This window comes from Phascolarctos cinereus, unplaced genomic scaffold (assembly GCF_003287225.1).
Source record: "Phascolarctos cinereus isolate Bilbo 61053 unplaced genomic scaffold, phaCin_HiC Scaffold_726;HRSCAF=1367, whole genome shotgun sequence".
Classification (NCBI taxonomy): Eukaryota; Metazoa; Chordata; class Mammalia; order Diprotodontia; family Phascolarctidae; genus Phascolarctos; species Phascolarctos cinereus.
Window position 1 is genome coordinate 303869699 of NW_027556098.1, and position 16506 is coordinate 303886204.

The following is a 16506-nucleotide window of genomic DNA, read 5'->3' on the forward strand; positions in this document are numbered from 1 at the left end:
TGGGACTGGACTGGGGGAGAAGGGTGGAGGGGCGCTGAGAAAAGTAGGAAAAACGGACCCCCTGAGGAGAAGGAGAGGCCCCCGGGAGAGAGAGAGAGGAAAGGGCAGAGGGGGATGGAAGCCCCAGGAGAGAGGCAGAGCTGTGGGGGCCTGGGGAGGAAAAGAGGGGGACATGGGAGAACAGGGCCCGAAGGCCTGAGGGGGCAGGGGCTGGGGCTGGGGGGAAGGGCTGAAAGGGCTGCGGGCCAAAAGCCTGAGGGAAGGGGCAGAAACTAGAGGAGGACTGAAGGTAGCCAGGAGCCTGGGGGTGTGGGGAGTGTCAGGGGGAGGTTAGAGGGGAGCAGGGGCGGGGGCGGGGAAGTGGCCCTGAGGAACTAGGGGAGGGCAGAGGCGGGGAGCCTAAGAAGGAACAAGGGCCGGGCCTGAGGAGGAGCAGGGGGGGAGGGCAGAGGGGAGCCGGCCCCGGGAGCCCGTGGGAGGAGCGGGGAGGGGGGGGCTGGCTAGGCCGACGGGCCAGCGGCAACTCGGTCGAGGTCGTCCGGGGAAACGGGCCACGCCGGTCTTGTGGGACGCAGGGGTGGGGGTGGGGGGCCGGGTCCTGAGACCCACGCACTCCCCTCCTCCGACTGCGCCCGGGTGTCCATGACTACAAGGTGTATACAAAGGGCCGGCCCTGGCCGGGCTGGTGGCCAGTGTAGCCCGGGGCCCGTCTGGGGAAGGGGCCGCACCGACGAACCTCGGGCCTCGAGTCTGGCTGGGAGAGAGCGGCTCGCTTGAAGCCAAAGGGGAAGACTGACTGACCGACAGACCTCAGGTGACCTGCTTGTGGAAGGCTTGGAGGAGCCCAGCCCTCCAGGGGCACCCCTCCCCCACTCCCACACCAGCGGCGTGTCCAGTGCTCGGTTTGTAGGCAGTGTAGTTAGCTGATTGTATTCTACTGCCTACAATCACTAACTCCACTGCCATCAAAACAAGGCACAGCATCACCGGCTGCCAAACGCCTGAGAAGAAGGAGTAAGTGGGTTCACTTGGCAGGTCACGATGGTGGAGACGGCGGCAGTGGCGATTCCTTCCGAAGGGCTAGGTTTCCTGCACCTGACTTGAATTGCTTGAGGAGAAAATTGTGCTCAGAGATGTGATTTGTTGGAATTTATCCAGCAGTATGCGTGCCGCATATTAAGAGAAGGACAGTTTGGCAATCGGCCAAAGTAAACTGGAAATTGAGTTAAATTGTAAAATGAATGAGATGTAACTTCATGCAATTTTTGTAAGTGTAAAAACCATAGGATCTGCCACATTTAGCTAAAATATAAAATAGATTGTGGGGGGAGATTTAATGATAAGGGTAAAAGAGAACTCCATTACCTTTGAACTGCTTGAAGATGAACTATTAATCATATTTGCATAGTGTATGTAATATTGGAACTGGCACATTTTCAGACTTTCTAGCAGACTACTGGTCAATTCAGCCAATAGATGACCTACAAGGACTTGGACCTAAAATTTAATCAAAAACAAACGTACTTCATAAATTTAATGTGAAGGTACCACTTTTAGAAGTTAGAATTGAGGGGGGAAATTGAGTCTAGTTACTAGGCAGTGTAGTTAGCTGATTGCTAGTAGTTGTACCAATCACTAACCACACAGCCAAGTAAATAGATTTGTAATTCATCCAATCCAGATATCTAAATGTGTTTTGGAGGCCAAAGAAGAAACAATGTACAAAAGCAGCACCTCCCCCTTCACGAAAAATTTGTAATAGAATTGGTCAAGGAACTATAGCACTTTTTTGAAAAGATAAAGCAAATGGGTAATTTCAGCAGCTTAGTCTAAAAGGTTTCATTTTGTTTTTAAATATACAAGCATGAAAGACCCATTTTAAGAAATTAAATTCAAAACTAACCAATTTCCTAAGCACACCCACATGAATAAGATGTTTCCTTAACATTATCGTGACATATGTGATTTGTGTATATCAGATTGAACAAACTTCCTTTACAAAAGTGTATATGAAAGCCAGCATGCCAATAGAAGTTAGAATTGTTGCTATATATGAATGTCACAATTCCTGCTATAGTAATGTTGTTATAGTTCTAATGTCAAAATATGAAACATTCCTGAATAAAGTTAATAAAGAAACTAGCTGTTCTTAATTATTTACGGAATATTAAGAAATAGTTCCCCAATAAAATTAATTTGCACACACTTGCTAAATCTTTATCAATATCAGGAGCTATATCTAATTTTTATTCTTAGCTATGTTCAATACTTAGTATTTTCTTTTTTGGTACTCATTCATAGCTGTTCTACACTAAATTGATAACCCAATATTAGATTCTAATCAGGCACATTAATTGCCCAAATTAATTTGTTCTGAATTTGAAATATTTTTTAGACCATAACTGTAGAACCAGATCAGACCTGTAGCTGCGCTAATTTCCCTCTTATGGTGTGCTTGCTCTAAACAGCCTGATACCCTAGCCCCCACCCTCAGAGCAAGTGTCCGGAATCTCCAAATCCTCACTGCTCCTAGGATCGCTTCAGTGCTAGGAGTGTAGAACCGTTACAACCTCTGCTCTGACCTCCCCCACCCCCGCAGACTTCTGGTATGCCTCCCGAGGAGGCCCTAGGTAGGTGGATCCTAGGCGGACCCAACTTTGCCTGTTTATAGAGGGTGGGACCAAAGTAGGGGCGGGCCCACGGTCAAGCTGTGAGACTTGTGGTCTAGAGTTTATGTAGGAAGAAGCGTCCTGAGCTGCCATGGAGACAGGACACTGGGGCAGAAAGACTGGCCCAGAAGAGCCGCTTGAAAGTGTATACCCTGGACCTTTGGTGTTTACCGGCTCCTCAGAAGAGGATGTGGCTTTAGCCAAACAGTTCTGGGTTTCGGCGACCATGTATCCGCATCCTGAGTCACGGTTAGTGTCAAACAGCACAGAACAGCGATTGCCCATAGCTCGAGCTACTGGGCCCACTGTGGCTGGTAAGTAGTGGCAGGAGGTGATAACTCCTTGATCCCCGAAACCTATCCAGTAATATGTCATTCACCCCCGTATCTTTCAGGAATAACTTTGGAGCTTTTTTAAATCAGCAACTTCCTGTAGCATATTTCTTACTGAAGGATTAAAACAGTTACATCTCATCTCAAAATTCACCATAATTCTGGAAAGAGGAAGGGTCAGGGATGCACCCACCCTATAGGTCTTCAGACCTCAGTTTTACTGTCGGGACATTTTAAAAAAATTTTTTAACTGCCCTGTATTGTTTTATAGGTAAGAGTCATCAGGTATAATGTTTTTCTCACAAACGAAATCTCTGGGGAAGTTAAGTCAAGAGGAAGGAACATTTCAAGTGATAAAGCAAGTGGATGATAGTTGGGACTAGATCCTAAATTTTTCATAGCTAGAGGTCACTGACATGTCTGTAAAGTAAATGGACCTGTTTGGTTGTTAGCAGACACTGAGATGCTTAGCACTTAAGATTATTCCTAAAATGATTAATTTATTCATTTTATCTTTTGCAGAAAGAAGTTTCAACACTGTGGATTATAGTAAGTATCAGCTCTCATAATCTTCGGTGTTTTAAACCCTGTATTTGAGTAGCAAACAATGGAGAGAGGTAGGGGGAAGGTTGTGAACCTCAAATATGTCAATATTTGGTTCAGGGCCTGGTATTTCCTCTATTCAAGAGGTGGTTGTCAGTTTTCTCAATAAAACCCCAGAAACAAAAAAGTTGGAGGTATTTTTTTTTCAGAAAAGTTTTCTAGATCTCTGGAATCAGACCTACTTGTTTTTTGGATTCATTTGAGGTTTATTGAAGCCATGGATATCATGTTTGTTCTACAATTAAAAAATAAAATTTGAGTTTATAAAGTACCAGGGCACAGTGCAGTATATCACTACTATGTTATTGTTTTGCCTTCTCCTAATCCACATGCCATTTCTTTTTCATATGTAAATTGTTTTTATTTTTCATGGAAATTTCAGAATATTATATTTTGAGTTTAACTGTTTTGTTTAGAAACTGAACAGCTCCTTGAAAAAAACAGAAAGGCTCAGGAAGCTGAGGAAAAACAAAAGTACCTCCAAAAGGTAGGATCACATTTCAAAAGCATATATGATTGATGCAAAATTCTTGAAGCTTATATTCTTTTTTCATTACTGTAGACATAGAAATATCAATTTCTCCAAAATTTTCAGCCTAAATGAAGGCCCTAAAGTTTTAAAAGAATTTTCATTGCTGAGTTGGTATAACAAGAATGGATAAATGAAAAAGTGTTTATTAAGCACTTAACTATGTGCAAATCACTTGCATTTCAAAACCAGACCTGAACCAAGACTTAGATTTTCCTGTGGATATCATTTTGACTTTTAATACTCCAGTGTTACATGAATCACTCTTAAGGACATGAACTCTTATATTTTCATGCAAAGTGGTTATATAATAACAAATCAATGCCACTGGCGTTAAGTGAATGATCATTCAGGTGGTCAAATCTACACAAATGTAGGTACCTGACTGGAATTATTTTTACAAAAAAAAAAGCCAATCCATATTCTTATATAGGCATTATGACCTAAATTACTCTTATAGTGCTATAATTTTTTCTGAGGAGCCATTACTTGCCTCCAACCAGGTTTCCTTATAGTTTTTTAGGAAATATTTGATAACAATTGAGAAGACTGGACATACTCTGGATGCTTCTAGGTCATCCTGGAGCCTTTGGGAACCATCCATGAGATAGCCTTAACCGCTGTTGGGGTCTAAGAGCTGCCAAAACTTCTTACGAATGACTAGCAGGCCTCTAAACAGCTACTTGCTTTGAGCCTTTAGGTTCTCTCCAAGGGGCCTTTGGCTATTTCAAGGACTCTGCAAAAGCCTACTGCAAGTTATAAACCAAAATGGTATACATGGAATAAGTGGAGAGAGATGGGGTTCATATACTCTGTCAACCAAGACTCTACCCAACACATACCATTTACAAGTATACAAGCAGTTAAATAAAATGGGGTGAAAGTGATTTGATTCTATCAACTACTATCATTTTGAGCAAAAGCTGGAAAGAGTGAATTTGGCACAGTTAAAGAAATCAATTGAACAAATCAATTTTTGGCAGCCCCGTTGGTTTAATTTGCATGGTAGAGAAATAGCCTTTAACTCAGCAACTAATATAGTGATTTATAGAAACCATTTATTTGGTTAATGGACAAATTCTATTCCTGTAACTGCTCCTCTATTATAAAGCAAAGATGGAAGACCCCATTTTGGCTTACTGTCTTTAATCATAGGAGATATTGGCAAACTCTGAAAGTTTTATCGGGAATTCCACATAAATTACAGAACAATGGATTAGTTTGCTGATCATATTGGCCCCTTTTTGTGGGCTCTTTTGTTACTTTTTCAACTTGATTAAATTGCTAAAATACTTAGCCATTTTCTTCTATTTGGAATCTTATGTGATTGAAAGTAAGGCTTTTTTGAGGAAACAATCTAATTTTCAATTTTACCTCATAAAATTATTTTTTCAAGTGGGGAGAGTTTAAGGGGAGACTATGGGTCAAGAGATCAGTCCCATTATTTTTGAAAAGAGGACTAGACCTAAATTTGAATCCTCATTTGTAATTAGAGATAATAATCCATATTCAGCCTACCTCGTGGTTTTTATTGGATCAGATGAGCAATCTATGTGCAAGTGCTTTAAAAATTCTAAGTCTCTGTTATAAATGAAGCAATAGTAGAGAAGTGAAAAACTTTAGGGATCCAAAAACATTAAGAATACTTTTATCAACTTCTGTACAATAGGAGATGGTTATAGGTGGATGTTTTGCAAATAAGGGTACCAAGTTTCCCTTAGATTTGTGTATAAGCTTTCATCAAAGACAATTCATATACATGATTCATCAAACTGCTATATACTGTGTCCCTCAAAATGAATTTTCTAGCTAGACTAGGAAAGATTATTTTTTATTTATTGAGATCACCACCAGTCACATGTAGCAGAAGAACTAGTTTTATTTTTTCCACTAATAGTATTTTATTTTTTCCAATTATATGCAAAGATAGTTTTCAACATTCACTTTTACAAGATCTTACGTTCCAATTCTTTTTCTCCCTCCCTTCCCTCCCCCCTACACAAGATGGCATGCAATCTGATATAGGCTATATATGTACACTCATAGTAAACATATTTCTACATTAATCATGAAAGAAGAATCAGAACAAAAGGGGAAAACCATGGGAGAAAGAGAAAGAGAATAGAATCTTCAATCTGCATTCAGACTTCATGGTTCTTTCCCTGAATGTGGACAGCATTTTCCATCATAAGTCCCTTGGAATTGTCTCTCCTCAGTTCCCAAAGTGGTGATACTACCCCCTGGGGGGCACTGGACTGATCCAGGGTGGGCAGTAGTAGCCTTGGGTACAATTGAGGTGCTTTAAATAAAAATAAGGGAGCAGTGGAAGCATAAGGAAAGGAGAGAAGATAAGAAAATTTTGAAAAAACATACATGTTTTATCTGTTGTGTAACAGAGTTAAAGTCATAGTGATTACATTATTTTCCAAAATAAACATATTAAATGCAAGTTATAACCCATCAGTGGTCAAGTCCACTGACAAGTCTTAACAAGCAAGTGTTGGCAGGTGGCATGTAGCACACATTGTGGGGAAGTCCAGCACACACTGGCAGGAATATGTGCATGTAATGATTCATTTATAATACGATACTATAAGGTTACATGATGCAATATGGTGTTATCAAAATTTCAAAGCAGGAAAAAACCCACAAATTTACAATAAATTGTTAAATTTAAGATGTATCATTTAAAATATATATTTTATATGTTTTTTGAACTGTTGTAGATTTTTAAAAACTGTTTAAAGGGTTAAAAAGTAGATTTCTGGGACGGGGTGGGGGTGGGGGAGGAGGAGATGCTGAATAAATTTTCTTTAAAAGGGAACAATAGGCCAAATAACTTTGGGAACCTGTCTTAGATCATTGCATTGCTGAGAAGAGGTAAGTCTATCAAAGTTGGCCATCGCACAATGTTGTTACTGTGTACAATGGAAGAACTCGGTTTTTAACTTTCCGCAATGTAATGATTACAAAATACTGTTTTAGGGGGTTGATTTGATGACCTCAAAGGTCCTTCGAACTCCCTAGAATTCTATGATAGAAATAATATCTAGCATTTGTGTAACAGTTTAAGGTTCTCAAAAGCAGTCTACCTATGTTCTTTCATTTTGTCCTTACCACAACCTTTTGAAATAGGCATTGTGGGGCAGCTAGGTGGCGAAGTGGATAGAGCACCGGCCCTGAAGTCAGGACAACCTGAGTTCAAATCCGGCCTCAGACCAAACACTTGACACTTACTAGCTGTGTGACCCTGGGCAAGTCACTTAACCCCAATTGCCTAAAAGCAAAAAAAAAAAGTAGGCATTGTGTCCATGTTACAGAAGTTAAGAAATTTGCCCAGAGTCATACAGCTAGTGTGTGTGTGTGTGTATATATATATATGTATGTATGTGTGTGTATATATACATACATAGATTTTTTTTCCTTCCTTTGACCCCCTGGTGACCCAGATTAACTCTACACTAGTCTCAAGTCTCTAGCTCCTTTATACTAAGAATATCTTGCCCTTCCAAAACTCAGCCTTGTATTACTCCCATCATTTCCTGCCTTCACTCACTTACTGCTCAGTTAAGCTGGAGAAAATCATGAAACTCTGCTGAGTGGGTCTAATAAAATTTTGTTCTATAATCTCAACTGGGCCCTCACTATGGCAAGACAATCCTTTTATATCTCCTTAACTGATTCACTATCCCATTTACCCCAGCTTTTCTAAGCCTTTTCACCCCTCCTCAAGCACCCAACAGTTTCCCCTCTCACTACCCTCTCAGTTGAGAACCTTGCCTCATACTTCACTGAAAAAATTGACACCATTCACAGAAAACTCCCTTTTCTCCCTGGTTCTTTGTTTTGTTGTTACTCTGATGCCTTCTGCCACTGTCTTCTTCCTTACCCCTTTTTTGAATGAAGAGGTGGCATTTCTCCTTGCCAAGGCAAATCCCTCTGCATGTAGAAGTAGACCCTTTTATGGCTAAACTCCTTGAGAAGGCTTCTACAATAGGTGCCTCGCCTTCCTTCCTCTCACTCTTTTCTTAATGCTTTGCAGTCTGGCTTCCAGTCTCATCATTCAAATGAAACTGCTCTCTCCAAATACTAACAATCTCTTAATTGCCAAATCTAAAGGCCTTTTCTCATTCCTTATCCTTCTTGACTTCTCTGCAATCTTTGACACTGTTAAATCACCCTCTTCTCTTTGATACTCTCTTCTCTCTAGGTTTTCATGATCTTGGTCTCTCCTGGTTTTCCTACCTATCTGTCCATTCCTTTTCAGCCTCTCTTGCTAGATTTTCATCCAAATAACACCTGATAACCGTGAGGGTCCCCCAAGATTCTGTCCTGGGTCCTCTTCTCTTCAGCCTCTGTATACTATTTCACTTGGTGAGGTGTATGGGGTGTTCAGGAGGATTAACACCTCTGATATTGAGGGCATGCCAAGCCTTTTTTGGGGCTGCTTATCCACCTTTGGTGTCTGTCTGATTCACCCAACTCTCACCTGTGGCTCCAAGAAGCTATAGAATGCATAGTGGCCACACTCCAGTAAACCATCTCTTCAAATGGGCTAACTCAGGTTGAGGGTAATTGACAGGCCTCAAACTTGTTGATGAGTTTAGAGGGACATCTACCCCAAGCATGTGAACACTTTCCCAAGTGAAATGAGAACAACAGCCAGGAAGGAGGGTGAAGCAAGGACTGTAGAATGCTTAAAGCTTGGTCAGATATTAGAGATGCCAAGGCCATCCACTGCATCTTGGGCCATCACCAGTCTTGACTTTTGTCCTGCCACTAGACTTGATGACTTAGGAAGAGAGAATGAGGTTGATGACTTTGTGCAACTTTGCCTCACTTTAATCCAATTCGCACACAGTCAAGGCATTACCCATGATTGGCCTTCTTCAAAAACAAAGGACGAACAACAGTTTCACTTGATGATCTAATCAGCTCCCATGGATTAAGTAATTTCTGTACAGATGATTCTCAAATCTACTTATCCAGCCCTAATCTTTCTTCCAGTCTCTAATCTTGCATCTCCAACTGCCTTTTAGATCTCTCAAACTGGCTGTTATGTAGACATCTTAAACTCAATATGTTCAAAACTGAACTCATTATCTTTCCTCAAAACGCTTCCCTTTTCCTGACCTCCCCTTTTACTGTTGAGGGTACTACCATCTTCCCAATTACGTAGACTCCTAGCCTAGATGTCATCCTGGATTCTCCTCACTTTCATCCCCCACTTGCAATCAATGGTCAAGTCCTGTTTTTTCCACCTTTGTAACATCCTTTGTATATGCCCTCTTCTCTGACACTATCACCATTCTAGAGCAGGCTCTTCTCATTTCATACCTGGACTATTGCAATAGCCTGCCAGTGGGTTTTCTTGCCTCAAGTCTCTCCCTACTCTAATCTATCCTTCACTCAGCTGTCAAACTGGTCTGACGGTATCCTCTTCCTCCATCATTCAATAAACTCCACCACCTCCCTACTGTCTCTATGATCAAATATAAAATCCTCTGTTTGGCTTTCAGGGCCCTTTATAACCTAGTCCCTTCCTACCTTTCCAGTCTTCTTATAACTTACTTCCTTTCATATACATGTGATCCAGTGAAACTGGCCTCCTTACTGTTCCTCAAATGCAGTACTTCAACTCCTGACTGAGACTTTTCTGTTCCATGCCAGAATGTGCTACCTCACCTCTACCTTCCGGTTTCCTTCTCATCTCAGCTAAAGTCTCACTTTCTGCAAGAAATCTCTCCCAGGCCTCCTTAATCTTAGTGCCTTCCTTCTGAGAATGCCTGCAATTTATCCTGTATATATCTTGTTTGTACATATAACATTTGCATGTTGTCTCCTGAATTAGACTGTGAGCTCCTTGAGAACAAGGACTTTGTTTCTTGCCTTTTTTGTAATCCCAGCATTTAGCATAGTTACTGGCATATAGTAGGTACTTAATAAATGCTAGCTGACTGACCTTTTCTCAAATTTTTCTACTTACTAAACCCTGATCCCAGTGTTTTATGGAGAATTTATTTAAAAATTAGCCTTTGGCCATATGTATAGAGTCTCTCTTAAAAAGGGAATGGGGAGGCAGCATAGAAAAGTTCTCAATGTATAATATAAATCAGGTAGGGCATAGGTTTTTATTTCTTAGACAAAAAAGAAACACAAAACAGAATACTCACAATTATTTATTTGACCAAAACAAACTTAACAAGAGTCTATTACTGTCTCACTCTGATAGGAGGATTATACTTAAAACCATTTAAACATGAAGTAGTTTGCAGGCCTTCTGATTAGACATTTTGCATTTCACCTCAGCTCTGCATTATCTCCCTCAAAGTCCGTGTCTTCTGGCAAGTCAGGGCAGAAGTCTTTCCTCTGTTGGTGGTATCCTCTCCAATATAGGAATTCCCCTTTCTACCAGTCAGTTCTGTCTGATAGATTTAGAAACACCTGGATCTCTCAAACTCAGAAGGTTACCTACAAGCCTGGACATAATCATTTGGTCACCTACTTGGGAAAGAAAATCGTAAGTGGAAATGGCAGCACAGAACCAGGTGCAAGCTCACCCAATTGAGTTCCACTGTACTCATCACCATGTGGCAGCAGCCATCATATGATTAGGAATGGGGAATGGAACCAGTTCTGCCCCCAGCCCTTCAGAGAGAGACTGCAGGGTAGCCATTCCACAGCTTCCGGGTAGAAAAGAATGTGCAAGGATGGAATCATCACCTTTTTAAAGGTTCACTGAGTCATGGGCTCTTGCTGCTAAGTAACCAACAAGGAGATTGCTTTTTCATCTAAAAGCTCAAGCTAATTGGCAAGGACTCACCACCATCCTTAGTGCACTCAGATGCTGAGTCACACATGGCCAGAGTCAGCAAAAGCAATTTTCTATGTACATGCTGTGATCAAACCCCATTTACATGAAAATATCATATTGGTGCTTCTTGACATTTACAAGTGTGGAAAGAGAGAATTTTGTATGCTAGCAACATTTTCTGGGGATAATGCCTATAGGTACACATTTATATATAAAATGCATATATATACATATATGTGTGTGTTGGTAGTCTAATGGATCTGTAATCTCATCAATTTAGGTATTTTTCTGGTCATGCAAGATTCTAACTCTGAACGTTCATCCTATTAAACTCGTAGGTGTCCTTCCATTAATTTGCTATGGGAGACCCACCCAGTATGCTGGTTGCCTTCCTCACAATCTCTTCATGTTGCATATGTATACATACATCAATGGAGGTTGTAGGCTATCCATCAATTGTCCCTTACTTCCATTTTATGACCAGCCCAATACCTTTTCTGGTCATACATTTTCCTCATGTCATCCTTACCGCATTTCCCCTGTGTAATTATAATCACTCATTTGTAATGTGTTTCAACTTTTACATGCCTACTGTACACCTCTCCATCACCCTCTGGATGAATCTCAACTTGAATTCTTTAAGGACTCTGTTATTCCATAACTTTCAGCATACATCATCACTAGAAGAATATTGGTGTCAAAACTATGAGCCTTTGTTCAAGAAGAAACAGTGTTAAAAGCATTGGAAAATTTCTTGAAAATGACCTTGTCAAACTCAAATAGAAACAGATACATGCTGGCACATACTGACTGATAAAACCATAAATTAACATTATTTATTTTGCTAAGTATTTCTCAATTACATTTTAATCTAGTTCTACCAGATTGGGGGTCTTTCAAACCACGCACTGGCCCTTGGGCCTCAAGTTTGACACCCCTGACTAGTTTATTCCATTCCTGTTCAGTTCTTGAATCAGCTGCTTGTATACAGTGAGACCACCAACCTGTTAGAACACAAATTAAATATTAATACCAAACTAAAAGAAGAAAAATGTGTCATGTAATTAAAATAAGTCAAATCCTAGCAGTTAAGTTAGTGATGCTGAAAAATGGGGAAGGGGGGAAGAAAGGATATCAACACAATAATTTTATGCAGACAATTAACCAAAGTAATCAATTGCCATGATCAAAAGCACCTAGAAACTTACTCGTGCAGCAAATATGTGATATCCTTACCAATCAAAGTGATGTGGCAATCAAGAGTAGCACTAATTATAAACTTGTTTATAACGCCTTTCCAGAGAAGGGTAATGGAAAGCTATAAAAAGTATCTCTTCAAAACAGGAACAAACAGTAGAAGGGAAAACAAATTTTTAAAAATCTTGGCAAGCTATCCAACTAAGAAAAATTATTCAAAAAGCACTGAAGATTAAAATACAACAACAACAAAAAAGAAGTATAAAAACCCTCTAAAGTGGTTTATAACAAACTGTTGGTTATAAAATAAAGGATAGAGGAGCCATTGCATTTCTCTGCTTAATGCCAGTCTCCAGATGCTGCTGGAGAAAGAGAAAAAGGCATTAAGGAAGATAAAAGAGGCAGCAGTATTAAACTATAGACACAAAGAAGTCTGTGCTGGAAGTGACACATTTTGGATGACATTGAGGGATCAGTTTTTCAGCTTTATGAAAGGGGAAGATATCAAATATGAGGGGGGGAAAATCAAACTATTGTATGTATAAATATTTACACCTACATACTTTTTTTTTTGGACAAGAGCTGTGATTTCATCAGTGTAAGAAGCTACTAGGGAGGCATTCTTTTTATAGTCTTCACAAGAGTTACATGAAGCACTAAGAGGTTAGGTGACTTAACCAGAGTCACACAGCCACTATATGCCATAGGCAGGACTTAAACCCAGATATTTCTAAGTCTATCCACTTACACCATGGTTTCATTCACAACTCTGTCGCACTCTCTCTCTCTCTTTCTCCCTTTTTCTCTCCCTCCCTCTCTCTTTCTCTGCCTCTCTTTTTTTTCCCTCTTTCACACTTTCCCTAAAGCTCCACCGTTTTCCATACCCAGCTTCTCAGCCTTGGAATCATCCTCCCCTTTCCCTCTTTTATATCACCCCTCACCCCCCTGTACAATCAGTTGCTAGCAGTGAAATTGATATTCCTACAGGACAGTTCTGACCATGTTGTGATAGGTCCTCCCGCTCATGAAGTTTCAGGAGCTCCCTATTGCCTCTAGGAATAAAAATTGACATTTAAAACCCCTTACAATCTGGCTTCATTCTAGCTTTCTGGCTTACTGCACATGACCATTCCCTCCTCCTCTCCTTTCCTCCCTCTTTCTGGTAATACAGCCGAAGTGACCTACTTGCTATTCCCCATTAAAATCATCCCATGTCCTGTCTCAGTGCCTATATATAGATTGTCTGTCCCCATTGCTCAGAATGTACCTACCTCCTCACCTGTGTCCCTTAGAATTCCTAAATTTATTTAATGACCTCAAGTCCCACCTTCTAAATGAACATATCCTGATCCTTCCAGATCCTGCCCACTCCTCCCCCTGTCCACTCCTCCCCCTGTTCACATTACTATAGGTATTTTACATTTATGTCTCTGTGCACATGTTCTTTCCTCTGTCAATAGAATACAAGTTCCCTGAGAATAATGACTAATTCATCTTTTTCTTTGTATCCCCAGAAACTAATACAATGCTGGAACAGAGTAGGTGCTTAGTAAATATTGTTAATATACATATACACCTATATGAGTTGCCCCATTTTAGTCCACCATTTCCTGTATTTTATGTTTCTTTTTATCTTAGAGGAATGTGTATAATAGGTGAAAGAGGGGCAGTATAACAATATAATTATTAAAACAGCTTGTTTTTAGATTTCACTCTTTTTCCCCTTTATCATGTTTTTACCATCACATCTGTTATCATTCTCTTAAGATTAATGGCAGAAAATAATGATTCCCTTTTTTAAAAACTTTTTTTAAAAGATTGAGTTGTATCTATTTATTTAATTAGACTGCTATAAGTGCTTTGAACATCTAAACTGCTCGGTAAATGCTGGACATTGTTAATACTGTTTTAGAGTGGAACATTTTTCACTGATTTCCAGTGCAGAGGTTTAGCCCCATAATGTCTTGTAACAAGTTAAAGGCTAAATTTGGAATAAATTCTGTTGAAAATGTCTTTTTTTATAACTTTATCATCTCCTTAGTTGATGTTGATTTTCAGTTGTTTACATTTTTTAACCTTACTGTCACCCTACCCTCATCTTTGGAGTATTTTATAAATATATGCCATAACTTTAGGTTAATAAACAAAATGCTATTAATCACGCCTGATAGTTCTGTGATATATGTCTGTGGCAGAAAATCTGAAGAAATGCTTGAAGGTGCTTTGACTAAATGGCTTTATTCATGTTTAAAGGAAACCTGATAGCACTACACAGCATGATTACTTTTCCTCTGAGAGTTCTGGAATAGCCTTGCAACAATTAAAATCAATATATAGTCAGCTATTTCATTTGTGGTTATAAAATTAACCCACCTTTAAAAGAGCTCTTTATCTGATCATCTCTTTATGAAGAGAAACATAAATAAATAAATAAATAGGAAAGAGAATTCAGATCATTCTTTGTGGGACTAAAAAGGGATGAAGCACTTAATAATTCCCATAGGAAGTCAAACTTGTGTAATGAACAAATATAAACCAAGGGTTAAACCACAAAGAATAAGATTGGCACAGCAACATATTAAATATGTAGTATTTATTGGGAATTTAATGACCAGCAGTTTTAAAGAAATACCATACCCATTTCCAGCAGTGGGGACAATAGTACTATCTCAGTCAACTCCTTTAGGAAAGAATTCAAGTGATGGACTTCCCTAGCAGCACAACTAAAAAAGCATAATCTTTATGCACAACAGCATAAATAAAATAAATATATGTTTTAGAAATGGTTAAGTCATTATCAAATTAATTACAAATATCTGAGGGATTTTTGTACAAATTAGTGATGCTGTTTGCAATATCAGCACTTTTTATGGGATGATAACAGCTAACAAAAATACTCTTAAGGTTTGCAAAGAAATAGATATGCATATGTCTATTTAATGTGTATACATGTATACATATATAAATATATGACTATATACATATATGTGTACATATAAATATATATATATATATATATGTGTATATATATTTGAACCTCATGGGATTTTCCTAGCAATGCTAAGTAAATATTATTATCCTCATTTTACAGATGAGGAAACAGAGGGTCAGAGAGGTTATATAACTTATCCATATCACTGATAGTAAGTCACAGAGGCAGGATTATAACCAGATCTCTCCTGATCCAAGTGCACCACCTTTTCCATTACCTCATACTACTTCTCCAAGTCATAGGCTTTAGAGCTCAAAAGCACCTTAGAAATCATCTAGTCTTTCTTATGATGCCAATTTTGTCCATGCAAACCACCATGCAGGAGACTCAATTTTTTTCTCCACTGAATTCTTGCCAGCAACAGTAGTATTGTACTCCTACACAGTTGAGGAAATTGAGGTTGGGAGAAGTTAAATTATTTGCCCATGGTAACACAGGAAGTAAGGGGAGGAAACATTTGAACTCATGTCTCTAATTCTAAATCTATAATTCTTTCTTCAAGTTTCTAGTGGGTTTTTTGTTCTATTGAGTAGCTGTATTTCAGTGTTGCAGTGGTTTTCAGGTTTACTCAGAGTCGTTTTGCAACAGTAAAGTAATATCTTGCCTGATTTGTCCTTGCCAATTACATACCAGCACAACATAGTAGAAAGGAAATTAGAATAGGAATCAGAATCAACTTCTCCAAGGCTTCCTTTTTCTTTTTATAGATGTAAAATAGGGGTATTGGAGTAGATGAGATCACCCACTGAGGTTCTAATGTTACTTCCATCTCTAAACTTATGGTCCAGGAGTCCATGAATAAGACATATCAAAGTATCCTTTTCAGAAAGTTAGCTCAAGATTGGGAAAACTACAAACCACTGATATTAATTAAAATTAAAGTAGCTGACCTACTTACCCTTACTTCTGCCAAGTGTTTGGCTTAGATGGTTGAACAGCAACAAAAAGGGGGGATTTTTAAACTTTAGACAGTAAGAACTTTGTTTAAACTAAATTTCCCTTCTATCCTAATCTTCCTTCCTTTAAATATACTACATTGTTATTTCTACTTAACTTAATCTGCTGTTCACCCATCAGTCAAGTTGACCTCTCCCATTTTCCCATTCTATCAGACCTCTTTGGGTTTTCCTTGCTTCCCTACAAAATGGGGATAATACTTGTCTTACCGACTTCTCAAGATTTTATAAGAAAAATACTTTGTAAACTTTAGAGCACTAGGTAAATGTGAATTATTATGCCTGAGCCTACAAATAATTGATGAATTGAATTAACAACCAGATCTCTTTTATGCAAATTATGTAAAAAGTCAGGCAGTGAAGTTAGAAGCATTTAATGCTTCCTGCTAGGCTCCAAAACAGGATATTTAATCG

The 16506-nt window shown here is 39.2% G+C and overlaps 1 protein-coding gene across 3 annotated transcripts in view; it reads left to right on the forward strand.

The window, feature by feature from the left end:
- Positions 1-2475: 2475 nt before the first annotated feature.
- LOC110210697 (cilia- and flagella-associated protein HOATZ) overlaps positions 2476-16506 on the forward strand; it is a 52326-nt gene continuing 38295 nt past the window's right edge. For 2 of the 3 annotated variants that reach the window (XM_078156850.1, XM_078156849.1), the window contains exons 1-3: positions 2479-2983; positions 3524-3550; positions 4021-4091. In XM_078156850.1, coding sequence (XP_078012976.1) covers positions 2761-2983; positions 3524-3550; positions 4021-4091 — 321 coding nt within the window. In that variant the 5' untranslated portion in view covers positions 2479-2760. Of the gene's footprint in view, positions 2984-3523; positions 3551-4020; positions 4092-16506 lie in introns of all 3 variants that reach the window. The other variant, XM_078156851.1, reaches the window with a different exon arrangement.